The following is a 27688-nucleotide window of genomic DNA, read 5'->3' on the forward strand; positions in this document are numbered from 1 at the left end:
CATTTTTCATATCAGAAGCAAACTTGGTAATTGTTCGGAAATAATTCATCTTTTAAATGTATCGCTGGCATCGCTTAATCACATTACATAAATCGCTGGCAAGTACAGGCTTATAACATAACTTAACATAATATTCGACCTTATCTGGTCTTAACTCATATACGAATCATTTTACTCCACCTGTACCTTACCAACTATTCATCTCAGTTCATAACCCAAGCCAGCTAAAACCATTTCGAAAACATTTTCTCATTATTATACTCAAATCACATTTCTAGAATACTTTATAGTTTCCGAACAATTTCAATAACATAACAAAAGTATTATTCTTCCATAACCATCAAATATCAATTCACAATTAACTTATAAATATGCATCTATAACCATGGCCATGACTATAAACAATGATACGATATCAAAAACACAACATACACACACGGGCATGTAAATATGTTTTGCTGAACATAAAGGTTACCTCATACGAATTCTAATTTCTTAATCTCCAATCCAATAATCGAAAACCTCCAAGCTTCTTTAACCTCTTTGAGATTCACCATTCAACATTCGAAATACACCTCAACAATAACACCAACTATTAATACTCGTTCTTAATAATTTTCAAACATAGAGACTCCTAATACCAAACCATCTCAATCTGAATTACTTGACTTAATTAACCAAGGTCTCATTAACATCACAACAAATCATTTCCAAACAAAGAAACCATTAAAGAACAAATACTCCATAATTAGATTCATGTTCCACAATCAATTTGCTAATCAAATTCAAATCTTCAAAACGAAAATCCAATTAAAACTGATTTTCAATTTACAAATCAAAAACATATTTGTATAGCAAAAATCAGTTTTAGGCCTAACTTAATTAATCAAAACAAATGATCACAATCTCTAAGCGAATTGTTTTGTGAAAATCATTTAACTATTAATAGCATAAAAGTTAGATTGAACTTGATGAAATAAGATTAACAACTTAACCCATAATTTATACCTTGCTAAGGAGATCAAAATTTGATGAACTCAACAACAATAACAACGCCAACACCGACGCATGGTAGCAGCGAAGACACCGGAAGACCAACCAGCACCAACAACAGCAAGACAGAAGCGGCACCGACAACTCGCCGGCAAAGAACACCGCAGTAGCATCGACGGTGCCGAAATTTCGGTCAACACCGACGACAGCAACACAGACGCATGAGAGAGAAAATAACAGAGGAGAGAGAAAGAACAGGTGCGAGAAACAACAATGGTGAAGCAAAGATTGAAGAGCATAAGCGCCAGATTCCGGCGAGGGTCACGAGCAGCCAGTCGAGGAGAGAGAGAATTCAGATTTAAGGAAGTAACCGTGAGGTTGAGAAGAATCTAGAATGATTTGGGTTTCTTCAATTCTTTGGGGATGAATTACCAGAATTGAGATTGATTTCCTAAAATATGTATGCTTTGAAAATCTGAATAAGCTTTTGGTGGTTTGACAACTCACAAATTTGTTCTACTTGGCTGCACCTCACTAAGGCACGAGGAGAGAGAAAAATGGGTTCCTCTTTTCATCAATTTTTTTTTTAAGAAAACAAAAGGCATTTTTAATTTCATAATTAAGCTAGAATCCAACTTTGATCTTGAAATTATAATTTCAAGAGTTCAATAAACTCAATAATCATTAAGTAGATTAAAAACCATTAGTTAAACTAATAATCATAATTACTATTTAAGAAAATGGCTTAAAATGTTGGACTGTTACAGTTTCCGAGCAATTTATCCGATTTCCGTCGTCCGACCAGGTACGCTCTTGCTTTTTTAGTTTATTTCGCTTTCTTTTTAATAACCTCGGCCGACTCCCTTGTCTATACAATAATGGGAGAATCGTCCGAGTCGGCTACACCTCCAACCTCACCTCCCTACAATAGATTCGAGGAGGTGAGAGGTATGGGAATAAGTTGGTGTCAACCATAATAAGTTGCCCCGACCCCTCGGCCGTCCCCGATGCGGTTTTGCTCCCGAGCCCCTCATCGTTAGTGGAGGAAGAGGCCGAGGGCGCTGTTCCCTTCCCCTGGGAGGTGTCCCTGGCCTTTCCTTCAAAAGCTAGCTACTTAGACAAATATCTTGATGATGGTGTAGTGAGGGTGACCATGTCGGATGGTGAAGAAGCGTCAACCTCGGGCCGACCAGAGTTTCCAGATCCGGATCCGAAGGAAGGACCTGGATCTAAGTTCCCTCTACCGGCATTGATGAAGGCAATCCTCGACGACCCGAGGGGGCAGGCTGCGAGGTTCCACATTAGGGACCCCTATATACTTGTCCGACCAGAGGCCCATTAAACTGTTCTCACCCCCCCCCTCCGGGCTGCACCGCAGTGTATTATAAATCTATGGAGATGGGGCTCCGATTTCCATTAACTCCCTTTGTGAAGGATCTTCTCAACGCCTATAATTTGTGCATAAGTCAAATCTCTCCGAATTCCTGGGGAGGAATCATCGCTGTTCAGACCTTATGTGCTATGCTGAGCGTCCGACCAACTATCAGGCTATGGCGCAATATGTTCAAGTTGGTCGAGATGTCGGCCGGAGACAACGGTCCAGGTTGGTGGTATTTTCAAGTCCGACAGGGTTACAAGGTGGTGCTCGACCTGCCTACGTCTCAAAAAGGCTTTAGGAGGGAGTTCGCCTTCGTGTTTTTTGGAGGGGACTGGGGGATCCCCACAGTCCGACCGGATGTCGAGCCCAACCACGAGCTTAACTTCAGGGTTCCTGAGATGTCCGAGGAAGAAGCCGTTGCGGCTATATACATGCAGACTGAGGTCCAAATTGTCCAAGGGGGAGAAGTCTATGTAGCTAGCAATTGGATACCGAGCTGCCGCGTGTTCAAGAGCGAGCACTTGCTGTCGGCGGTCGGGCTGAGCCGAACATTCCCCCGGGGTAATCGGCCGAGGGGGTTACTTTACATGTTTTTCTTGTTTATGTTTATAACTTCATAACAATGTTTCTCTTTGCAGCTTATTCTTTGACACATCTCTTGGAATCCGACCCAGACATGGCCGAAAAACTCAACTACACTGCGATGAGGGCGGCTCAGCTTAAGGCCGAGCTGAAAGCTAAGAAGATAGGCATTCCCAAGAGTCCCAAGGTAGGTTTCAACTTCTAACCGAGCATCATTCATCTATACTTCGACCCACCATTCCTCTATACTTCGACCTGACTCTGATTTTTGCGGGATCCTTCGAAGCCTAAGGCCTCGAAGAAGAGAAAGCGGGACCCTGAGAAGGTGGCCAAAACTGCCAAGGCCTTGGCCAAGGACCAAGCTGAGAAGGCCAAAAAGGCCAAGTCGGTAGAGGTTAACAGCCCTCGTCCGGAGGAGAAGGCAGACAAGTCCGAGGGGACTCGCATTTCTGTCCATTCGGAGGACTTCCGACCAATGAGGAGTCCTCAATACACGCCGGCCACCCCTCGCGGACCTCATGATGATCCCGAGGAACTCAGCCTGGCCTTGGCGAGGCCCTTCGCTGAGTTGGACGTTCACGGGCTCGACACCCGTTGGACGAACGCTGTGGAGTGCCTCTATGGCGCAGCCGATCGGGAATACATCGCCTCCACCAGCGGACCCGAGGAGACCAATGACCTGTTCCGCAGCTGGGCTGAGGTGAGTTCCTTATTTAACTTGTGGATTTTCTCGCTAAGGTTTTGCACTCATCGTTTTGTTTTTTATTCAGTTTTCCGCTCGGTTGGTCAATGTGGCCAGAAACAAGGTCCACCTGGCTGAGAAGGTATCTGACCTGGAAGCTAAGGGCAAAAAACACTTCACCGCGCTCCACGCTGCTGAGCAAGCTCAAAGGGTAGCCGAGGCGGATCTTGCCAACGCGAAGCGCTGCATCGCTCGCGACCAGGACGACTTTAAGGCCGAGCGGGCCCAGTGGGATGTGGCCAAACAGAAACTGATTAAGGAGAAGGATGAGGCTGTGATCGCCAAGGTTGTTGCTGAGGCCCAAGTTGCGGAGGCGCAGACCAAAATCACTGATCTGCAGTTCAAGCTGGCCGAGCTGGAGAAGGCCTCTAAGTCCGAAGACGAGTGGTTCGCGGGCTGGAAGGAGACCAAGGCTTGCGAATTGTTTGTCAATGAGGTCGGCTCGACCGCCCAGAAGATGGGGGTAGATGACGCCCTCAAGCGGATGAAGGCGGCCTTGGAGAGATCGCATCCTTCTCTTCCTTGGTCCGAGGTCATGGGGAGCTATGAAGCCCTTCTAAAGGAGGAGGATCAGGCCATTCTCTCTGAGCTGCACATCGCCCTTTCGGATGATGATGATGATGATGATGAAGATGTGGAGGAGGTTGCTGAGGATGATCAGGGCCAAGGGGTGGCCAAGTCTGAGGAGCATCATGGGAGTACCAATGATCAGACCGACCCCCCTGCCGCTTAGGTTTCCTTTGTGTTGTATTTTGTTTTCTTTTTGCTCTTAACCTTGGTAGTACCAAGGTTTTAGGATGTAATATTTTTCTAACTTCAATGAAAGTCTTCTTTTTATTTTATCCGAGCACATTTTATGTTTGTCAATTGCAATTTGCTTCAAGTATTGATTCTCGAACTGGTTAAGTTTTGCCTGATAGCGCTGGTCGGATTTAACTCGAACAACTCGCGATTGAAACTGGTTAAGTTTCGAAAGATATAGTTGGTCGGGTTAAATTCGAATAATTAAAACTGGCTAAGTTTAATTGGAACAGAACAAATGACTGGTTAAGTCTTTTTATAACTTGGAAAATTGACTGGTTAAGTCTTACAATTTCGACCTGGACTGGTCCGAGTGACTACATGCCATACCTGGCCAGTATCTCAGCTATATGCCCCTAATTGCAATTGACTATACATAGTATTTCTTTAGATTATCCAGATTCCATGGCCGAGCAAGTGGTATGCCTTCAGGATTCTCGAGCTGGAATGTACCAGGCTTGATGACTTTGGTTACTTTGTAAGGACCGTCCCAGTTGGCCCCTAGTTTGCCTTTCAGATGTGATAGCCCCGTGCTTCGACCTTTCTGACCACCCAATCTCCGAGCTGGATTGGCCTTGACTTGACTCGACGATTGAACTGCCGAGTTACTCTTTGCTTGTAGCGGATCGACCTTAACAATGAGTTGCCCCTTGTTTCTGGCAGCAGGTCGAGGTTGACAGGCTTTTCTTCTTCATTTTGCTCGAAGTCATAAAAGGTGATCCGAGGTGATGGGATACCGACCTCTACTGGTAGTACTGCCTCACTACCATAGACTAATCCGAACGGGGAATGTCCCGTTGCTTCCTTTATAGTGTCCGAGCAGACCACAAGACTCCAGGCAGGTCGTCCACCCAAGCCCCTTTTGCTGCGTCAAGGGATTTTTTGATCCCCTTGAGCACTATCTTGTTGGCCGCTTCTGCTTGGCCATTGGTTTGTGGTCGGGAAACGGCGGAGAACCTGGTCTGTATTCCAAAACGGCACATATTCCCGAGTTGGTCGCTATTAAATTGCCGACCATTGTCCGAGACCAGGGCTCGGGGTACTCCAAACCTTGTGATTATGTTCCTCCAAATGAAGGCTTGGACTTGTTTGTCAGTGATGGAGGCAAGGGGTTCGGCTTCAGTCCACTTGGTGAAATAGTCTATGGCCACTATCAGAACTTCCGCTGACCAGATGCTGGTGGGAACGGGCCGAGCAGGTCCATGCCCCATTTGTCAAATGGCAGAACTGCTTGAATGGGATTGAGGGGGGTAGCTGGGGATCTGGGAATATCCGAATGGATTTGGCAAGATGGGCATCTCTTCACCAATTCTTGTGCATCTGCCTTGGAGTAGGCCAGTAGTACCCAGCCTTTGAGCTTTTCCGCTATGGTTCTCCCCCCTTGATGCTGCTACACGCCCCTTGGTGTATTTCCCTTAGGATGTAATTTCCTTCTTCAGGGGTTACACACTTCAGCATGGGTGCGTGTATGACTTCTTGTAGAGCTGCTCGTCATGCCATAAGAACCAACCTGCTCGGTGCTTGATCCTTTCGGCTTCTTTGGCATCTGTTGGGAGGACTCCATCCCTTAAGTATCCGACCACCTCATCCATCCAAGTGGCGTTCGGTCTAGAATCAACTGTTCCTTGGCATTTATGCTGGGCTGGCGAAGCACCTCCCACATGATAGTCCGAGGGGCTGACCCCTGCCGAACTAGCCATACGAGCCAGAGCGTCGGCTTGTTGATTCTCCGACCTGGGTATGTGGCTGATCGGAAATGGAGAGTTTTTTGATGAACTCTTGTGCCTTGGCCAGATACATTCTCATATTGTCCTCCTTGGCCTCGTACTCTCCCGAGACCTGACCTACTATAAGCTGGGAGTCTGATCGGGCCTCAATGGCCGTGGCTCCTGCAAAATGCAAGCTGAAGTCCGAGGATGAAGCTTCATACTCCGCTTCATTGTTCGACCCCAGGAATTCGAATTGATTGCATACTCCATTTTTTCTCCGACCGGGGGCTTAAGCACTAGCCCCGCCCACATCCTGACTTGGTGGAAGAACCATCCACGTATAGTTCCCACTCTTCATTCTGGCCGACCGGGGGCCGAGTTGTGCATTCAGTTATAAAGTCCGCCAAGGCTTGAGCTTTGATGGCCCTTCTGGGCTCATATTCCAGGCCGAAATCAGCCAATTGTCAGCCCAATCGTCATCCGACTGGAGTGGTTCCTGCTTTCTATGACCTTGCGGAGGGGTTGTCCGGTAAGGACCTTGATTTGATGGGCTTGAAAGTAGGGTTTCAGCTTTCTGCTAGCCATGACGAGGGCGAAGACCATCTTCTCCACCTCACTATATTTCGCTTCTGCCCCTCGAAAGGCATGGCTTAATAGAAGTAGACCGGGTGCTCGTCCCTTCCCTTTCGGCTACCAGAACGGCACTAGGGCGTATTCGGATACGGCCAAGTATACAAACAATGTTTCCCCCGGCAAGGGGGACATGAGCTTGAGGAGAGTTGATAGGTGGAGTTTGAGGGAGGTGAAGGCTTGTTCAGCCTCGTCGTCCCAAGTGAACTCTTTTCTCTTAAGGGCCTTGAAGAAAAATAGGCTCTTATCAGCCGACCGTGACAGGAACCGTCCGAGGGCAGCTAGACATCCTGTTAGGCGCTGCACTTCCCTGACGTTCCGAGGGGATTTCATTTCCAGAACTGCTCTGATCTTGTCGGGGTTGGCTTCAATACCCCTTTCATCAACCAGAAATCCGAGGCACTTGCCCCCTTTCACTCCGAAGACGCACTTTTTAGGGTTGAGCATCATACGATACTTCCTCAGTGTGCTCAGCGTCTCCCGGTCGGCTGGGGATCAGATGGGCCTTGCTTTTGACGATCATGTCGTCAACATACACCTCATGTTCCGACCCAATTGATCACAGAAAATTTTGTTAATGGTCCGCTGGTAGGTAGCCCCGGCATTTTTCAGTCCGAATGGCATCATTTTGTAACAGTAGACCCCTTGCGGGGTGGTGAAAGCGGTATGAATCCGATCAGTGTCCGCCATGGGAATTTGGTGGTAGCCTGCATTAGCATCCATGAAGCTTAAAAGGGCATGACCAGCTGTCGAGTCGACTAACCTGTCATTTTGGGCAGAGGATGGTTGTCTTTCGGACAGGCCTTGTTCAGGTCTGTGAAATCCACGCACATGCGCCAAGCCCTCGGCTTTTTCACCAGTACTACGTTAGCCAGCCATTCTGAGTACTGTATTCCTCAATGAACCCTGCCTCGAGCAGTTTCTTGACCTCCACTGCGGCAGCTTTGCACCTTTCCGGGCCCTGGTGCCTTAGCTTTTGCTTGACTGGCTTGTACCCTCCTTGATATTCAGCTCATGACACATGATTTTGGGGTCAAGTCCAGCATCTCTGAGGCCTCATAGGCGAAACTCCTGGTATTCCCTGAGCACTTGCACTACTTTCGCTCTTGTTTCTGGGTTTAGGGCCTTGCCCACTCTTACAGTCCGACCGGGTTCTGTCCCGATCTCTACTTCTTCGTCTTCCTCAGCTGGCTGAGGTCGCTCGTACTGTTTGGGGTTTTCTGTGATGTACACCCCCAAGTTCCTTGGTGAATTTTCTTCCCTTTTTCTCTTCTTCGAGTCCTCTTGGACGTCGATTTCAGTTCTGCTCTTTAAGCTATTAACATAGCATTCTCGTCCGGCCTGCTGATCCCCTTGAATCTTTCCGACCTTCCCCTCATCTGTTTCGAACTGCATGAGGAGTTGGTATGTAGAGATTGCAGCTTTTGTTCTGTTCAGGGTGGGTCGTCCCATAATTATGTTGTATGGCAAAGGAATGTCGACCACTAGAAAGTCGATCGGTAGGCTTCTGCCCTTGCCTTTCTCTCCCATCCGAGTGGGGAGCTTTATCGACCCAAGGGGCTGTAAAGAGTTTCCCCCGAAGCCTATGAGTGGCTGATCGAGTGGCGTGACATCCTTCTCACTATATTTCAGCTTCTTCAAGCATTCCAGGGTTATGATATCAGCGGATGACCCACTGTCAACCAAGACACGTCTGACCCGGGAGTTGGCTACTTTGAGTTCGATAACCAGGGGGTCATCGTGGGGTACGCTGACAGACCGACTGGATTCCCCGAATGTCATTATGGGACAATCCGACCGGCTTGGTTTTGAAGGTGAGCTTTCCTGGCTCGGCCGGTTAGGCCTCCCGAGGCGAAGTCACCCGCGATGACCCCAATGTACCCTTCCGTGTCCCCACTATTGGACTGACCGACCTTCTGCTTTCCCTTCTCTTCATCGGTGTGTTTGAGGTAGCGGTTCAGCTTGCCCTGATTGGCAAGGTTATCCAGTCCTTTTTTCAGCTCTCTACAATCCTTTGTGGTATGACCACATTCCCGGTGGTACTCACACCACTGACTTTTGTCTCTCCGGTAGGCTGAGGTCCGGATGGGTTGGGGGTTATGCAGCATGGACTTGTGCTTGATGTCCAGGTATATTTCTCTGTGGTTCTTATTGAAACGAGGGTCGTTTCCATGATCAGTGAACCTATCCGACCTACCGCCCGTTTTCTGTTGTTTGGGCTGATCTCTGTTGTTTCCTTCTTCCTTTCTCTTCTTACTTCCTTCTTCCGAGTGACGGCAAATGTCTGCCGCTTGGATAAATCTTTGAGCCTTTGCCATTGCCTCTGAAAAGGTTTTGACACTAGTGGAAAAATGAAGAAGGGCTGCGCTTTTTGACAGCAGCCCTTTCAGTAGCAGCCCTTCACTTTTGTAAGTAGGGCTGCGCTAGAAAAGCGCAGCCCTTCACAAGGAAGGGCTGCGATTTTTAGGAAAAAGCGCAGCCCTTCTAGCTTAGAAGGGCTGTGCTTTTACCTAAAAAGCGCAGCCCTTCTATGCTAGAAGGGTTGCGCTTTTACCTAAAAAGCGCAGCCCTTCCTACCAAAAAAAAAATAATTTTTTTTTTTTTGACATTTTTTATATAGAGAAATATTACCTAAAACAACATAAAATTAACCATTAAACGTCGAATACAAACGAAATGAAGTTGCTGCCAAATTGACATTCACCAACGAGATAACAAAAAAAATGACATTCACCATTTGCACAAAAATTGACCAAATTGAAATGAATACATCTGAATACAATTTTTCTTTTTGCATTTTTTATATAGAGAAATATTACTAAAAACAACCAAATTGACATTCACCATTTGCGCAAAAATTTACCAACTACATCAGAATAGAAAAGATTACACAGTAACTACACAAAAAGAAATGAATACAAACCAAAAAACAGAAATTAATATCCTGAAAAGAAAAACCGAAAAGGAACAAAATAGGGCTATGGCAACGACAAGAAAGTGTTACTAGAGTCTTTATAACCGTTGCAATAGCCCTTTGGCAACGCTTTTTAAGCCGTTGCCAATGGGTGGCGCTGCTAAAAACCTATTGCAACAGTTTGTTTCCTTATGGCAACACTAGTTTAAAAAACGCTGCTAAAGATATTTGTGGCAACGGTTTTTTTAAGCAACATTTTCAAATTTTTTGCAACACTAATGTCTTGACTTAAGGCAACAATATAGATTAAAAGGTAACAGATTTATACAAATAAAAAAGCAACACTTTCTTCATCTTTTGGTAACAATTGTGTTTTTTTTAGGCAACGATTTAAATTTTTTAGGCAACACATTATTATGAGTCCAAGGCAACACTTTTACCATTTTTTAGCAACATTTATATATTAATTTAGAGCAACAATGAGTACTTTAGGCAACGATTTATACCAACCAATGGCAACAATTATATTCTTCTTTAAGGTGACAATTTAGACTTATTGCAACGCTTTTGATCACATTGCAACCGTATTGCGACTTCAAATGGATTTTCATACACAAGTTACATATGCTATTAAATAAGTCCTCGGTATTTAAAAGAAAGTGAATTTATATATAGATAGATAACATCCATAAAGGTTATAAACGTTCTACGTATAGCATCCATAAGACAATAACACCTGTCTAATAGTAAAAACAATGCTTCTAACTTATGTCCGCAACAAAAGAACCACCTAAAAATATATTCGAAAGCAAGCCTATATGTAACAAAAATTTATCTATCTAATCGAATTGGCTAACGAAGAAGCTTGTAATACTTGATTATATGCACCAACTTCTAAGCCAACCTGTAAAACAAGGAAAAAAAACACAATTACAAATCAATGTTGTTATGTAAAAGTAAAACTATAGTTTTCATTCAAGAATGAGACACGCTAAAGACACGAAGACATAGGATAAAACATCAAAGCATAAATTTATTTAAAGTAAAAAAAATTCAGCAAAAATTTCGGCAGAGTCTCCTTTGTAAAATGGACAAACCCAAAATAGGGCACAATGAAAATACCTGTTTGTAATATCAGTAATACATTTCCCAGATCCAACACCATACGTTCTTTACAAAAGCAACCAATATTGGGGCATTACCGCCATATTTACCCCAAGGTGGGTAAATGATACAAGACAAATAACTCAATCTCATCTATGTCATATACTTTAAATTTAGGACAAACAATACAAATGATAAGGAGAACAACATAAATATGACATACCTCAATATTCTTGCGGTCAACAGCTTGTTACGTGGCATTATTTGTAGCACTTGACACAATAGCTTTTGCAATCATTTCGGATGTCAAGCTAGGGTCCTTTTGGCGTAATTGTGCAAGTGCTAAAGCAATGACGTCAAGGGTAATAGGTTCATCCTGAGTTGATACTCCATCTTGCGTCTCTTGCTCCTGTGTAGCTCTTTCCATTTCAGCAACTTTTGCAGCATGAGCTTCCTTTTCCTTTGCAAATTCTTCTCTTTCAGCATTCAACTCTTTTTGCACATCAGCTACCACAGCACTTTTAATAGATTCCATCACCTCCTTTGGTAAAATCAGGGAGCTACCATTAACATTCTCTTTTGGCTTTTTACGGGATACACCTAATCCAACAAGTCTCTTGTGACCACCACAACCATCTCCCATAACTTCATCAAATGGATCTTTCCGATTGTCACCATTTTCATCAACTTCTAATGCTTCTAAGCGCCTCATTTCTTGCTATATCAATAAATAACTCCATTATTTTCTATACAACGTGAAATATCTTGTGAAAGAATACTAGGAGAATGCAAGACTAATAAAGTACATACAATTTTCTTTTGTGTATCATCAAAAGGCCGATCATAGGTTTTTCCTTCCTTTCGAGAGCGAGTTTTCTCAAACATCTTTCTTTTGGAAGGTACCACACCATCTTCTCGAAACTGAGATAATATAAATACAAAAACTAGGTGAATCAACAATAATTAGGAAAACAACAAGAAGAACAAGAAAATAAGGTCTCCATATATCATTTGACCGTATACTATAGTCACATTAGGATCTCTATCTGAAAGCAACTATCTTCTAAATATTACTTCAAAACTCACTCTCTTCTGATTTGTAGTTCACACTTTTTTGATCACTTTTCCAGTCCTTGTCATTATAGCTTTATTAAGGTATTATTAATAAACCCAATTTGTTGAAGACGGAATTTCAGATGTATCTTCTTTCATATGAGAGAAACCAAAAATTATGCCTAGAATAGGTGAACAATATTGGTGGTCTTGGTGAATTTTGTGCTGCACAGGCCTAAACTATAAAAAAAGGTAAGAGAATCCCACATCCTACTAGATTATATTATAGCTACTACTATATATAAAAAATTGTACGTCTTATGTATTTCATACCATCTTATCAGAAATCATAGCAAAGGACACGGGACCACATGTGTGCATGTTATCTTGTTCTCCTCGATTCTTTGCATTCTGTAAACTTGTTTTCTAGCCAAAAAAAAAAAAGAGGCAAAAATTGTTGGTGAGCCTGATCACTAAGTAAAATAATATGTTAAAGTAGGTTTTATTTTTACCTTTGCTGGAGTAGACGCCCAATATTTTAGTAGTAGTTTGAAATGATCTTCTGGCACATTTTCCGGGCATGACTTCAATCTATCTTCATAATTATCATATCGATAATAATGATCTCTTTTGAGCCGACATTTGAAACCTCTCCAAGACTGATCAAGGGTCTCCATAACCCAATCATAAGCTTCAGATGGAAGGATATACTTAGTCTGAAATATAAGTTACTTAGTATTACTAATAAAACAAGGTAAAAAAAAAAAAAAACAATGTCACGAGGAAGAAAAAGACAAAGTAGTAAAACATCATGAAAGATTCAATTAAGGAGATAACTGACTTTAACATATTCCCACATCTTATCCTTGTCTGGAACACTCTGCCAATTTGTAAAAGTCAAGGGGGCCCAGTTGTAATCATGAGCAATGGTTCCTAAGAACCTAGTGAGCTCCTTCCGAGCCTTCTCAGGCCCAATAGGTTGTCCTTTATCGTTGCAATATATAGCAACACGGTCTTCCCATTTGCGAGCATGGACTTCAAACATATTGGTTGGCCCTCGACCTTTCTTTTTGGGACCTAGTACAAGTTATCACAGGTGACAAAGATACACAATATGACACTCGCAAAGAGATGGCACATAATATTCTTCAATCAAACATAGAAATAAAGAGATGAGCATATTTGAACTTTTTCGCACAACACACAAGCTAGAATGAAAGAAGTACCTTCATTAGAAGATGTAGTTATCTATCCTTGATTTTTTGACACAACAATGGAAGAATTTTGACTTTTGGATCTTAAACAATCTTGTTCGAGTTGTTGTACCTCTAGCTCTAGTCTATGTGCATCCAATGGGTCTACTTGTTGTTGCATCTCCATGAATTTATCCATTGCTAAAGCTGGACACAATGGCTGCTTCTTTGCCTTTCTAGGTGCATATTCTCTAGTTCTTACCTTCTACAAAAATAACACACAATATAATCAAAACTAACAATAGAAAGTATTGTGTATATATGTAAAGTAACATAAATTCTAAAGCATTTCACAGAACCTTATTTGGTAATGATCTCGATGATGAAGCAGGTGCTGCTTTCTTAAGAACATTAGAGTTCTCCTCTTCAGAGTCATGATCATCATCATCTGCAGGTTGGTAGTCTTGATCGTTAAGATCGGCAGGCTGGTAGTCTTGATTATCATTGTCCACATTGTTGTCATTCTGTTTCCCCTTAGTACGAGCAGTAAGGCTATCCATGAGTTGTTGTGCAATCTGCTCTAAACCAAGTTCTTTAAACTTTTGGGCATTTTTTTCCATGATGCTTGACCGTACTTTCTCATATGGGTTTAACACAGAATGCATTGAACCAATCTGTTTCTTTTTTGATATTGAAGAGCTTCCGTACTTCACCATTTTCAACCTGAATGTAGATGTATAATAATAGTAATAACAAATTGAAGAAAACTATACAAACATATCAAGTCATATAATTATCATAGAAACTATACAGTAATTAATCAAACATAGACATAATAGAGAAATCATGAATAATTCTAAGATAGCCAAGAAGTCTCAAAGACATAAAATATAAAATATCGAAAACTTAAAATAATGTCAAAGGTAACATGAAATAGAAAATATAGTTAACTTAAATTAACCCTCTACGACTCGGGAACCAAGGTATCTGCATCATCAACATGCATCCAATCCCAATCTGTATCGTCAAAGTCAGATTCGTTTTCTGGCACATTCAAATCACTACTAGGACCTATAATCTCATCTATGTCGACTGTCCGAACATCACCACTAGTGGTTGAATAGCTACTGGTTAAGTCAACAGATGGGCATTCCTTTGAATTAGAATCTCGAGGTTCTGTCCAGTACGTTTCCTCGTCAAGTTCATCCTCAAAGTCATAAAATTCTCTTGGAATTCTTTTCATAACATAATGAATGTCATGTTCAACTGGATCTTGGATGAAGAAAACCTGGTGGACTTGAGATGCCAATACAAAAGGATCGTCTACTGAACACTTCTTCTTGAAATTGACAAATGTAAGGCCACACTTATCAATATCAGCAAGAAACCAATCGCATTTGAACAACACGACACTAAATTTAGACCAAAAATCTAGCTCAATAATCTCTTCAATTACACCATAGTAGGTAACTTCCCCATCAACAGGATTTCGATCCCTGGAGCTAGCAAAACTAGAAGTCATGGCTGTCAATGTGACTCCACTATTCTGAGTCTTTATACGTGAATCGCGTTGCCTTGTGTAAAACCTGTAACCCTTTACAAAATATCCCGTGTACCTCCTAACTTTCGGATTCGGACCCTTAGCCAACCAGAATATATCGCCACCAATGTCATCTGTGTGCACCTTTTCCTGAAGCCAATCAATAAAATCTTTACTATGAACTTGAGCGTTATCCCATCTACGCTTTCGGCCTTGGCTATTCACTAAACTCTTGTGTTCCCTAAAAGAAAGCATGTAAATTCAAGTAAAATACTAAACATCATATTAACAAAAAGGAAAAAAAGTGTAATTCTTACTTACTTGATATAGTTTTCCACTGTGTTATTGTTGCAATTAAATATGACATATCTATGAGCTTTTTTCAGATTTTGCAAGTCTAAAGTGACTCCTTTTCCTTTCTTTTTATTTTTTCCTCCAATAGGATACCCTACCTTTGAAAAAAAAGATGAATTATTTTCACTCTGATTCATGGAACAACTCCTACCAAATCTTCTATCTAATCGAGTCTTGACGTTATCATGTAGGTATCTTGAACAAAATGTTAAGCATTCTTCCATTAGATACCCGTTTGCCATACATCCCTCTGGACGACTTCTGTTGCGTACGTATGACTTTAGCTTGCATAGATACCTCTCAACAAAGTACATCCAACGATATTGCACTGGTCCACCAAATTTAATTTCATCCACTAAATGAACAGGTAAGTGAACCATCACATCAAAGAACGCCGGAGGAAAAATCATTTCAAATTGGCAAAGTATCGTGACAACTTCATCAGCCAACACGCCTAATTCTTCAAGATCAACAACTTTACTACATATACCCCGAAAAAAATTCCCAAGTCTTATTAAAGGTACAGCGACACTTTCTGGCAATGTCTTTCTAACAGCAACTTGAAGCAAATGATGGAGCAAAACATGTGCATCATGACTCTTATAACCAACAAATCTTCTTTCTTTCTCTTGTACACATCTTGCTATGTTCGATGCATACCCATAAGGTAGTTTTGCTTCCTTAAGGACTTTGATAAACAAATCCTTTTGTGCATTACTCATTGTAAAATTCGCGGGTGGAATCAACATGCTCTTACCATCATCTGAAGGATAAGGGTGGAGATGTGGCTTTATCTTAAGTTTCACCAAATCAAGGCGCGCCTTAATGCCATCCTTTGTTTTTCCAGGAACGTCTAATAATGTCTCGATAATGTTATCAAATACGTTCTTCTCAATATGCATGACATCAAGATTGTGACGACATTTAATACTAGGCCAATACTCTAGTTCAAAAAAAATAGGCCTTTTTTTCCATGGCCCTTTCGTACCTCCACCTTTCTTTTTCTTCCCAAAATCATTGACAAAATTCTCCAATTGAAGTAACACTTCTTCACCAGATAAAGGAGTAGGTGCAGAACGCTCCTCTATAGTTCCATTAAAAGATTTCTTATCCTTTCTCCAAGGATGGTTCATTTTAAGAAACCTTCGGGTGTCCAAGTAACAATTCTTTCCGCTATGTGGCAAATATTTGGGTTCCACATCATGGTTACAGTTAGGACATGCATAATTACCTTTGGTGCACCAACCTGATAACATGGCATAAGCTGGAAAATCGTTTATGGTCCCCATCAATGCTACACGCAATTGAAATGATTCTTTTTTAAATGCATCATAAGTTTCTGCTCCATCTTTCCACAACTCCTTTAATTCCTCAACTAATGGCTGCAAGTATATGTCTATGTTATTTCCCGGGGACTTTGGACCAGGAATTAATAAAGACAACATGAAATATTCAGGTTTAAGAGACAACCACGGTGGAAGGTTATAATTAATCAACACAACAGGCCAAGTACTATGAGCAACACTCATGGTTCGAAACGGGTTGAAACCATCGCTAGCAAGAGCTAATCTAACATTTCGAGGATCTGATGCAAAGTTTTGATATGTTACATCAAAGTTCTTCCAAGATTGTGCATCAGCAGGATGCCTGATCTTACCATCTTTCTTTCGCCCAATATTATGCCAAACCATCGATTCAGCAGTTTTAGGGCACATGAATAATCTCTGAAGTCTAGGCTTCAACGGGAAATGCCTTAAAATCTTTGCTGGCACTTTCTCAGACTTCCACCTTGATGTTCCACATTTTGGACAAATGTTTGCTCCTTCAAGCTCCTTCCAATAAAGAACACAATCATTAGGGCAAGCATGTATTTTTTGATAGTCAAGACCCAAATCACTCACAATTTTCTTTGATTCATTATAGGATTTAGGAAGTTTGGCCATGGGAAATGCTTCTCTCAACAACTCTAAAAGATCACCAAAGGCTGCATTACTCACTCCATTTAGGCACTTGAAGAGGAATAAACGAATCATAAAGGACAACTTTGAGAAAGTTTTGCACCCAGGATAAAGTTCCTGCTTCCCTTCTTCCACCAACCTATAAAATTTTTTTGCCTCCTCGTTTGGCCCATTGGAAACCCCTTGTCCATCATCTAAACCTTCATCCACATCTCTAAAAGTATCATGCAACAAACCAAACATATCATCATAAGTATTTAGACCATTACTTTCCTGTCCTTGTCTATCATTAGAAGAAGCTTCCCTCTGTATGACCCACTCCTTAAAGCCCTTTACAAATCCATCAACTATCAAATGATCATAAATTTCGTCTCTACAGCGACAGAAACGCCTCGAGCACTTTTTACAAGGGCAAAGAATTTGTCCCCCAATAGCATCCTTGGCAAAATAATGATCAAGAAATGCATTTAAAGCTTGTTTAAACTCTTCTGAACCTCTAGGAAGTGTCATCCAGTTTTGATCCATGAGATAACTTATTTTGTAATGATAGCGACAACTATATCATAAAAGGAAAAAAAACATTATAAACACATAAGGGCAATGAAACGGTAGTTTTCACACTTGTTTCATATTAGTCAATCTTAGAATTACATATTAGTTTAGCCAAAACATTTACTATGAAAAGCATATTTAAATTTTGCAAAAGAAACCCAAATCACACTACGAGAGAGACATTCCCAAATCAATCCAAAAATAATTAAATATTCATTAAAACTAACCACATTCACTTCAGTCTAACATTTTAACTTCTATTTAAGCAAAAGTCAATGAACACAAACTTATCACACGACAAACAACAATTTTACAACAAAAACAGGAAAAAAAACAATTTTATTTGATGACCTGCTGCCATCCAGAATTTTGAAACAAGAAATGTGTTTGAGAAAGAAGATATATATAGTATACGTAATGAAATTTTAGCATGCACATCAAAAACTTGAAGAAAATGATGGAGCAACACGTGTGCTCAATAAGCTCTTACTTTTCTAAGCTACTATTTTGTTGTGCCGGCATATATTGTTTTTAGTTTGGTTTTTTTTAGTGTTCTATTTATGGTGTTACTTTATGTTCTCATTTATTTTCATGCATTTGGTAATATGTATCTTGACTGATTCATAGATTAATGTCAATACATATAAGAACTAATATGTTGACTGATTCATAGTAATATGTTTTTAGTTTGGTTTTCTTTAGTGTTCTATTCATGGTGTTACTTTATCTTGACTGGTTCATAGATTAATATGTTCTCATCTAAGCTTGGTGTTTCTTTGCTTTTTGCGTTAGTTTTATGATATCCCTTTTCTTATTTTTACAGCCAATACATATAAGAACTAATAGATTACAAGTTAAACATCATTAAAACTAGTCACAATACCCAATTCTCTCCTAATGTTTTTTTTCTCTCTCCTCTACACATCTAAATTTTAATGAAGAATATTGATAACCTTTTATTTTCTCATTAACAATACTGAATTGCACTTGGCAGATGCTTGAGTACGAATTTATTAGCATGCTATAGTTTTTCCCTTATCTCTACAAGAATCCAACAAACTACAAGACACGAGGTTTTATGTTATTTCACTTTCAAAATCCTTTTCCCCCTCTTCATTAACTCCTCTTTGGAAGACAGAGGAGAGAGAGAAAAAAAAAACATAGTCAGTTTACTTTTGTATATAAAAACAACATTTTACTATATGTTATATTCTTGCAATAAGGTGGAAGAGAGAATAATACACTTCTAGTTCTACTAAGAATAAAGCATGGAGGTTAGAAGAGTTGGAAGATCATCAACAAGTGGGAGGACAGAATTTAGTGCTTTCGTTTTGGTTGTCTTACCATTATTAGAAGCCATGTTAGGCTAATTCAATTACTAGTAGAACTTCGAAAGATGTAGTTGGTGTTGAAGAAGATCATCAGTGGTTATGAGTATGATTAAACAAAAGACTTTTTCGTAGCACAACAAGACAGGGGAAAACTTCATCATGAACAACAACAGCATCATCATCAACAACACCCAATATTATTAGCATGCTATAGCACCCGTGGATCAACACCCTTGACCCGCCCCAGCCCGCCCCGTTAGCACATTGACCCGGCCCGCCCCTAACCCGCCCCAATAAACAAGCCTAGTCGCAATACAACAGACTCACTGATCGAATATCAATAGTGCAACAAAATTGTAAAAATAATTCTGAGATATTATATGCAATAAAATCATCAAAACAAGCAAAATCTATCGAAACAATTGCATATAACACAAAGTATCAATATCTACTCTCCTCAAAAGAAAAAAAGTATCAATTTCTTATTAAAGCAATAATTTTTAAAAATCTGTTCAACAGTCGAAATTCACTCGCCAAACTTACAATTTCCTATGAACAATATCAATTTCTTGAAATCCCACAATCACCACACGAATTATTCTCATAATTGCGCAAAATCAAACAAAAAATACTAACCTTGATCGAGTTAATCCTACACGAATGGTATTTCTGAAGATCCCAACACCAGTGAGAAGATTTCGCTCGCCAAACTCAGTGAATTTAGCCCGCCGTCGAAGACTCTATGGGTTGGAAGGAGGTCGGAAACCGCTTGACTAAAAATGAGGGTTATTTCTATTAAATTTCCTAATTCCTAATTCTTAATTAATTGGCTGCTAACGTGGTTGGAGGGATGTGAAAAAGATATTGTCAAAAAAATTCAAAATATTGCGCTCGACCAAAAAAAAAAAAAAAATTATAACCTAAAGTATAATTGTTGCGGTTTAGTGTTTACTATTAGTTGAGGGTAGATTCTACAATTAAGATAAATTACCAAAAAAAAAAATATTAGGGGGAAGTTTGCCGCTTAAGTAAATATGAAAAACAAAAGTTTTAAATTTTTTGGGAAGATTAGCGCTTAGGAAAAACCAAAACATTGCATATATAAATTTTTTAAATTTATTTCACTTCTATAAAAAGTGTTGCTATAATATTACCTTATAAAAAGTGTTGCTTTAAAATTTCTATAGCAACGGTTTTTTAAGTGTGTAAACAAGTGCTCAAAAACTGTTGCCATATACCACTTTTTGCAACATTAATTAAATTGTTGCTATATGTCCGTTGCCATAGCCCTATTTTCTTGTAGTGAAAAATGAACAAAATGAACAAAAAAAAACGAAAATGAAAAAAAAAAAAAAAGGCCCTAAAATTGTAGATCTGAAGTTGCTGTCTATGAACGAACAAATAGAAAAAAAAAAGAACGAAAATAGAAAAAAATGAAGAAAATGAACAAAAAATGAGAAAAATAAACAAAAATGAAACCAACGACAGAACGGCGAACGGAAGAAGTTGCGCGCGACGGTGGTGAAGAGATGAACGGCGAGAGAGGAGAGAGACGAACGGCGAGGCGACGGTGGTCTGATTTTTGAGCGCGACGGTTGAAGGTGCGCGACAGTTGAAGGCGCGCGACGGTCTGATTTTCGTCGGGGATCTGAAGAATCAAACATATATAGCCCTTCTTGTTGTTGTAGCTCGCAATTACTGACTGTAGAAGAGAGGGTTGAGGAGAAAGAAAGGTGCGTCGCTTCTTTGAATGGAGGTTGAGAGAGAAGAGAGAGAAGAGAGGTGCGTGTGAGAGAGAAGAGAGAGAAGAGGCAGGGTGATAGAAGGGGGGGGGGCGTGTGAGAGAGTAATTATTAAAAAAAAAAAGCCCATAGAAGGGCTGCGCTTTTTAAATAAGCGCAGCCCTTCTGTAACAGTAGGGCTGCGCTTTTTAAATAAGCGCAGCCCTTCTGTAACAGTAGGGCTGCGCTTTTTTAAAAAGCGCAGCCCTTCACAAAACAGGGCTGCGCTTTTCTATTAAAACGCAGCCATACTTTAACGAAGGGCTGCGTTTTATTTAAATGCGCAGCCCTACTGTATAGAAGGGTTGCGTAATGAAGAAAGCGCAGCCCTTCCTTTTTTTTCCCCTAGTGTGACTTCTCTCTCAGCCAATGTCCATCTTAGCCGGCCAGGCTGCAATCCGGACATGAGAGCAGCGAAGGCCACAGCATCCTGCAGGTCGGATACTTTCAGGGACTCTTCATTGAATCTTTTTATGTAGTCGGCTAGACTTTCATTCTTCTCTTGCTTGACCCCCATGAGGTGTAAGCTAGTCTTCTTTTGCGTCTTTCCGGCCACGAACTGATGGGTAAGCATGTCCTCGAGCACGGCAAAGTCGGTGATGATTCCGGCCGGCAACTCTTGGAACCAATTTAGCGCGAGCCCTTTCAGTGTGGTGGGGAAGAACCAACACCATGTGGCCTCGCAGCTGGTCTGCACACTCATCTGAGCCTTATACGTGGCCATGTGATCTTCCGGGTCGGTTAGGCCCGCGAACGGTTCAATCAGCGGCGTTTTGACTTTCCCTTGGGTGGGGGTGTCAATAATCTCTCGGCTGAACGGGGTCATGAACTTGAGGCTCCCATTGCCGAGCCTTAGAGGTTTGGACTGAGCCGAGTCGCCTTGTCCCTCACGCTGAGCAGCCTTGCGATCTAGGAACTGACGAGCATCATATCCCTGACTACGACCTTTCTCATTAAGGATATTTCGAGCATCTTCCGGCTTGCGGCCAGGATTCCCCCTTGGCGACCTGGAAACGTGGGTCTCTTCCCGTCGGAGAGCAGCTTCCCGAGGGGCTGACCTCTCGCCCAGAGGAGGGCGTTCATCTTGCCGGGAGGGGGGCCTTTGGGACCGAGCAGGCTCCCGAGCGGCTGACCTCTGCCGGTTAGGCTGGTCATGAGTGGAGCGATGGTTACGCTCTTCCCTATGAGATGGCCTCTGGACATTGTCATCACGTGGCTGGAGGTTGAGCTGATTATGCCCTTGTCCTTGCTGGAGGGTGGTCAGCATTTGCATGATGCTTTGCTGCAAGGTTTGTTGCAGCTGAGCTGCTATGAGTGCTATGTCAGCTGTGAGCAAAGGTTGAGGGTCAACATGCTGTATTTCCCGAGAGGGAGAAGGTTGAAGTTCCTGAGAGAGTTCCAGGTTAGGGTCCAGTGTATGAACTGACGGGGATCTAGTCCGTGCTGACCTCCTTGGTTGGGGTGAGGGTTCCCTCTCGGTTCGCTGAGGTTGGGTAGATCTGTTACGGGCGTTCTTGGATGGTGCCATGGCTGACTAGCACTGTGGTTAAGTCCTGCTGAGCAGCAAGTGAATTTTTCGAAGTGGTGGCGAAGTAACTTTTTGTACTATCCCCACAGACGGCGCCAAACGGTTTCTGTCTAGAAATTAAGGTTAATGATCTGTGCTGAACAAGTACTTAAGTCCGAGCAGGGCTGGTTATCAGTTCACCGGAAACCTGCAAAACACAGAAAAACTACCCCGGGGGTTGTTCCGGGATCGCCCCTCCGACGCTCAAGTCAGTTGATGATTGAGGTAGAGAGAGAGTCTAGAGTGAAAAACTTAAGTTAGTTAGGTGAGAATTCAATACCTTTGCATTGATGGGACAAGAGGTATTTATAGTGGTGATAATTCTAGAAAGTGGTGTGCTGGACATGACAGCTCACTTGGGGATTGGCATCACCTTTTCAAAGGATGATTCTGGTGGGACCCATAAAGCCTGAATTGGCCATGCTGTAGTTGGTGGGACCCATGGAGCTTAGGTGGTGGTGCCATATGGCATGATATCACTGGAGGGATTTAATGGGCCCAAACAATAACTAATAACTAGTACAACTTTTTACAAACATAACATAAACTAATCAAACTCGACTCGAATTAAGTTAAACTTAAACCAAAATGACTCATTACTCAAATACCAACCATATCAAGTTCTACAATGAGTACGAAAGATAGTCTTATTGCTTTAACGCCGCAAAAAGAAATTGTCCAGGGTGATGTAGGCTGTACCCGTACCTTGTACTACGTTGAACAACCATATAACACTTATGATGTCCCATGTAAAATACTGCTCTCAACTTTCCCCTCCTATAAATAGTTAAAAACACCAAAAAGTCGTCCTCAAAAACTCTCCCTCTCTCCTACCAAAAACAAACAATTTCGTGGACTTCCCTTAATTTCCTTTCAAACTACATCTCCAATAAAATAGAAACATATACTAAAATTTAACTAACCCATTGTTGTTATTTGCTTCAAATTTGGTACAAAAATAGCTAACTAACTTTTCATCATCCCCAAAAATTCGCCAACATAAACAGTCTCTCTCGTCTCATATTACCCATTTCCCCAAATTGCTGCAGAATTTTAGAAATAACAGAAATAATATTCCGATATTCACTCTATACTATTACATCCCAACCTCACAAAGATTCTTACCAATTTTTTTTTTACCTTAATGTACTAAATTTGGAAGTTTTTCTAGTTAATATTTTAGATTTAATCAAATTAGTTGTTTCTTTTTTCTTTCCTCTCTTCTGTTACTTATTCCCAAATTTCTGTCTTTTTTACTGTTTTTTCTTGCAAAGTTTTCTCCTTTTCTTTTTCTTTCCTTCAAAGCTGAATGCATGCCTCCTCCCATTTACATTTCCAGGTAATACTTTATTTTTTTTATTATATTTTGTGATATGATCATACAATTTTATCACCTGGGTTTGATTTGGTTTGCATTTTAATTTCTGGGTTTATTCAGTTTTGCAATGTAGTGTTGAATATGTTTACCAAATTTGATCAAATGGGTTTTGCTTTAACATGCATTTTGATTTCTGGGTATGCATTAATTTACCTATATGTTTTTGGATTTTGCTAGATTTAAAGTTTCTGTGATATGTTATAATGTCTGTTGGCTTCTTGAAATTGATGAAATGGGTTTGCTTTAACATGCATTTTGAGTTTTGATTTCTAAGTTCCTCTGTAATATTGTTCTTGTGTATGTTTAATTTCTGATTTTGCTAGATTTGCAGTTTTTGTGATATACTCAATAAATAACATTTGAATTGCTTGAGTAATATAATTTGATTGCTTGAGTTTGTGTAATTGACGAATTGGATTGTCAATTTGTTAAGAACATGCTGGATCTATACATGCACCAATTGAATTATTCGCTTCCATGTGAAATCAAGGGTTTACTGGATCTGTACAACAATTATATATTTATTTATTTGCTAGTAGGGAGATTTTACAAATTTTAAAACTTGAGATCAGGTTTCTATTTGCTATAATTGATTAGTTATCATGAATCTGAGTTAACTAATAAGAAAAAATCTTATGTGATTGTTATGATTATTTTCATGTGGTGATATTGAAAAGGAATCGAAATCGGAATAATATCTCTAGGTGATTGTGTTGCTTCTTAATTGGTATGCAATCATACCTTAACTAGCTATTGATCGAGGAGCTCATGTTTTGTTTTAAGCATACTATCATTTTTTATTGTTTCTGTATTACTAAAGGATGCTTTTGCTAGAAAATTTACATGTAGATATTAGGTAATCAACTGGTCTTTTCTATGATGCATGTTACACTCAAATGATGGTGCAACATTATGAGTAATAGCATATGTGCATTACCGTTACCCCATATGTTCTTGTCAATAATTCATATATGCAATGACAGTAACCTCATTACAACTTGAATCAATAATTCTTATCCGTTGCCTCAAATATGCATTATCATTAATTCTGTTTCTGATAATCGATAATCCACATGGAGGATTGGGGAAGTTGCTAGCTCAAACATTAAATTGCATAAACTCAAAACTTGCTAGTTGATAGAACTCAGCACAGTTATTTTTATGGATTTCATCTTTATGTTATGTTGCTTCATAAAAGCTCCTATCTTTTCCTCAATATCTTGTAATATAGATTCGGGCATTCCATGAAAAAACGACTTTAGACTTCTGCAGTTTTTTACAACTAGTTCCTCTTTTGATCCTCTTTAAATCGTTTTCTTGCCTTCTTGGCATTTGTTCTGGCTCTTGCAGTGAAAAGATCTTATTTGTCCAGCGAGCATAATTGAAGTTCTTAAGTTCTGCCCAAGAAAGAGAAAGAGAGTGATAGGCCAAGCTGCAACTTTCACAATTGACACAATTCATATAAGGGATTTGCTCTGAAGTCTAAGGTCAGTGCAGAGGGTGTGCTGTCACTCACATGAGTTCCTACATGCAACATGCTACCAAATTGATCATTACTTGTTTCATCAATCTTCACACTTCTCGTTTAGCTCTTAAACACTGCTTCAGCATGTAAATACTTGCATTTTATTAATCTGAAATCTGAATGCAAATGGATCTTGCGTGCAAAGTTTTGAGTGCTGTTCTATTTTGCCTGTAGTGGACAATCTGATGATGCTAGTCATCAGGAACTGAACCCAGTGATTTCAATCAAGGGAGAATCACAATCAAAATTTTCATTTGCAAGCATTAAGTCATGGAAGAACAAGGGGGTGGCAATGTGAGCGGAATTAGACAAATCGGAAGGCTGACGGGATATTTTCACATATGGCAAAATGCAGCTATCAATTCAAGAATGCTCAACCACCATGATCAGCCTCCCCCTGGAGGAATCCCACCTGAAGTAAATAGGCGATTGCAGAACTCGGCCGTTGCTGGTGATTCAGATGAAGAAGGGTGTGCTAGCCCCGAGCCACCTCCTGATGTTCCCAAGGGATTCTTGGCAGTTTATGTAGGGCCAGAGCTTCGAAGGTTCCTCATTCGTACTGACTACCTTAGCCACCATCTATTCAAGGTACTCCTTGAGAAAACTGAGGAAGAGTTTGGGTTTGATCATGCTGGTGGCCTTACCATTCCTTGTGAGATTGAGACCTTCAAGTATCTCCTCAATTGCATTAAAAAAGAAAATTCGGACAAGGAAGGAAGTTCATCTAATACAGGTATAGAAATTTTCATTTTCCCCCTTCTTTTATTTGCTTGTGTTTGCTCAAAGGTTTTTTTTTTCCTTTTTCCTTTTCCTAACCTTGCTTGGACTGCGGGTAATACATTAAGGGTGGAATTTGGGAAATGGTAGATAGGTAGACTTGGATATGCTAGAATGAGAGATAAGTAAATGAGAAAGGTAATCGTAGGCTGTCATGTGGTTTTCGTATATTAATCCGAAACCCCCTATTTTCCTGTTATGCAAACAGCAACCATGTCAGCTTATAATTGCCTTTCTCATACTCTCATTTCTTATTCTATAGCAAATCCTTATCCTATGATGTTCTAAATTAGAGTAATGTGGGAAATTTTGCAGTGGGAGAATCTGCATAATGAAGACTAAAGAATCAATGCATGACGATAGTTCGAAGCCTTTGGCCTATAGTTATCCCTAGTGTGAATGAAGGTTTCTTTTGTAAGCATCATTTTCCTTCTAATTTTTTTGTTTGTTTTTAGTTGAAGCTTCTGTTTAAGATAATCATCTGGATCATCGTTGTTCTTCTCCTTTATTTTTTGGGAGGTTGAGGGAGGGTGGTGGACTATTCAGTCATTTTTCTTGCTTTAGTATGTTTTGAGATAATAAAGATTCTTCAAATGTACTTGCCACTTTTTTCTGGGCATCAAAGCATATTTTGATTACATTACAGCTTTGGTTGTGTACTGCTTTACTTAAGCATGAAAATAGTTAGAAATAATGTTTAAGAAGTTGTTTGTAGATTTAATCTTAATTAATTACTCGATCGAAATTTTAATTATCTTGATTTGGATGATGGAGCAAATATGGGAGTTTTGTACCAATTCGTGTGTCCAACAATCTAAATCATCTTAGAGGGCGCAATGAGCAACTTCCTTTAAAGGAATCAAGTATAATATTACAATAGTTCAATATGCATGAACGCAAATTTCTTCAATTTCAAATTCAGTTCTTCTCTTGTTCTTTTCTTTCTTATTATTAAATTGTTCTTATAATCATGATTTATGATGCTGGTAGTTGTAACCAATGTTATCAGGATCGGGATCCTATTTTGGATCGTAAGAGCTGGTAGAATCGAATCGGTGGGATCGGATCGTAGGATCGTAAGATCCTACAATTCGGTAAAATTGAGATAATTATACTAAAATATGGTGAGAACCTCATGTTAAAAATTTACACATATTAATAATGATTTTCTTAGTTAGCAAATGATGATAGTTTTTCAATACAATAAGATTGAAGTAACATGCGATCAAAATCTAATAGGAGAAATATAATATGTGAAATTACTTTATGATTTTTATATGGTAGGATCGAATCGTAGAGTCGTAGGATCGTAGAATCGTGTTAAGATCCTACCATGTGATTTTTTGTGGTTGAGCAGGATCGAAAGATCCTACAAAATTAAGATCCTATGTAGGATCGGGATCGGTGAGGTCCTCCAGGATCGTAAAATCGTAAGATTCGGATCGGGATTTTAACAACAATGGTTGTAACAACTAGTAGTGTAATACTATACATATACTTGCCATTAGTTATATGATGACTTTATACTTATGTATATGCCATAGAATTATAAATCATTTATGATAGAGTGATTTGGCCTTTGGGTGTTACATTTTATATTACACCATAATACATTGTGTAACAAAATCTCATATGATCTGCGAAGTAATATAATTGTTTCATGTCATTATTAGAATTATTAGTGTGTTTTATATCAATTTAAAACTGTTCTATTTTATTTTTAAATTTGTTTTATATCATTTACAAAACTCTTTAATGTCATTATTGGTATGGTTTTATATCATTTCGTAACTACTTCAAGTCATTTTTAAATATGTTTCACGTCA

At 40.2% G+C, this 27688-nt stretch overlaps 2 protein-coding genes across 3 annotated transcripts; both read left to right on the forward strand.

Moving 5' to 3' along the window:
• Positions 1-1871: 1871 nt before the first annotated feature.
• LOC125492693 (uncharacterized) lies at positions 1872-4428 on the forward strand. The gene is made up of 4 exons (XM_048635403.2): positions 1872-1941; positions 3010-3140; positions 3240-3653; positions 3724-4428. Exons 1-4 carry the CDS (start codon positions 1872-1874, stop codon positions 4426-4428), a joined length of 1320 nt encoding a protein of 439 aa, XP_048491360.2.
• Positions 4429-22940: 18512 nt separating this feature from the next.
• On the forward strand, positions 22941-26785 carry LOC104901671 (hypothetical protein). Of its 2 annotated transcripts, XM_057391323.1 has the most exons (5): positions 22941-23521; positions 24238-24287; positions 24911-25047; positions 25260-25818; positions 26178-26785. In XM_057391323.1, the coding sequence occupies exons 4-5, from the start codon at positions 25356-25358 to the stop codon at positions 26192-26194; spliced, it is 480 nt and encodes a 159-aa protein (XP_057247306.1). In that variant the 5' UTR covers positions 22941-23521; positions 24238-24287; positions 24911-25047; positions 25260-25355; the 3' UTR covers positions 26195-26785. The 2 variants fall into 2 exon arrangements, with proteins under 2 accessions (XP_057247306.1, XP_010687567.1); XM_010689265.4 differs by lacking the exon at positions 24238-24287.
• Positions 26786-27688: the final 903 nt, after the last annotated feature.

Source organism: Beta vulgaris, chromosome 8 (genome assembly GCF_026745355.1).
Source record: "Beta vulgaris subsp. vulgaris cultivar EL10 chromosome 8, EL10.2, whole genome shotgun sequence".
NCBI lineage: Eukaryota > Viridiplantae > Streptophyta > Magnoliopsida > Caryophyllales > Amaranthaceae > Beta > Beta vulgaris.

Excerpts from the sequence above, each read along its gene's own strand:
- LOC125492693 (XM_048635403.2), top strand. The coding sequence starts at position 1,872 with ATGGGAGAATCGTCCGAGTCGGCTACACCTCCAACCTCACCTCCCTAC. Across the intron at positions 1,942-3,009 it reads TAGATTCGAGGAGGTGAGAG|CTTATTCTTTGACACATCTC; the intron begins GTATGGGAATAA and ends TTCTCTTTGCAG. Across the intron at positions 3,141-3,239 it reads GCATTCCCAAGAGTCCCAAG|CCTAAGGCCTCGAAGAAGAG; the intron begins GTAGGTTTCAAC and ends GATCCTTCGAAG.
- LOC104901671 (XM_057391323.1), top strand. The coding sequence starts at position 25,356 with ATGGAAGAACAAGGGGGTGGCAATGTGAGCGGAATTAGACAAATCGGA.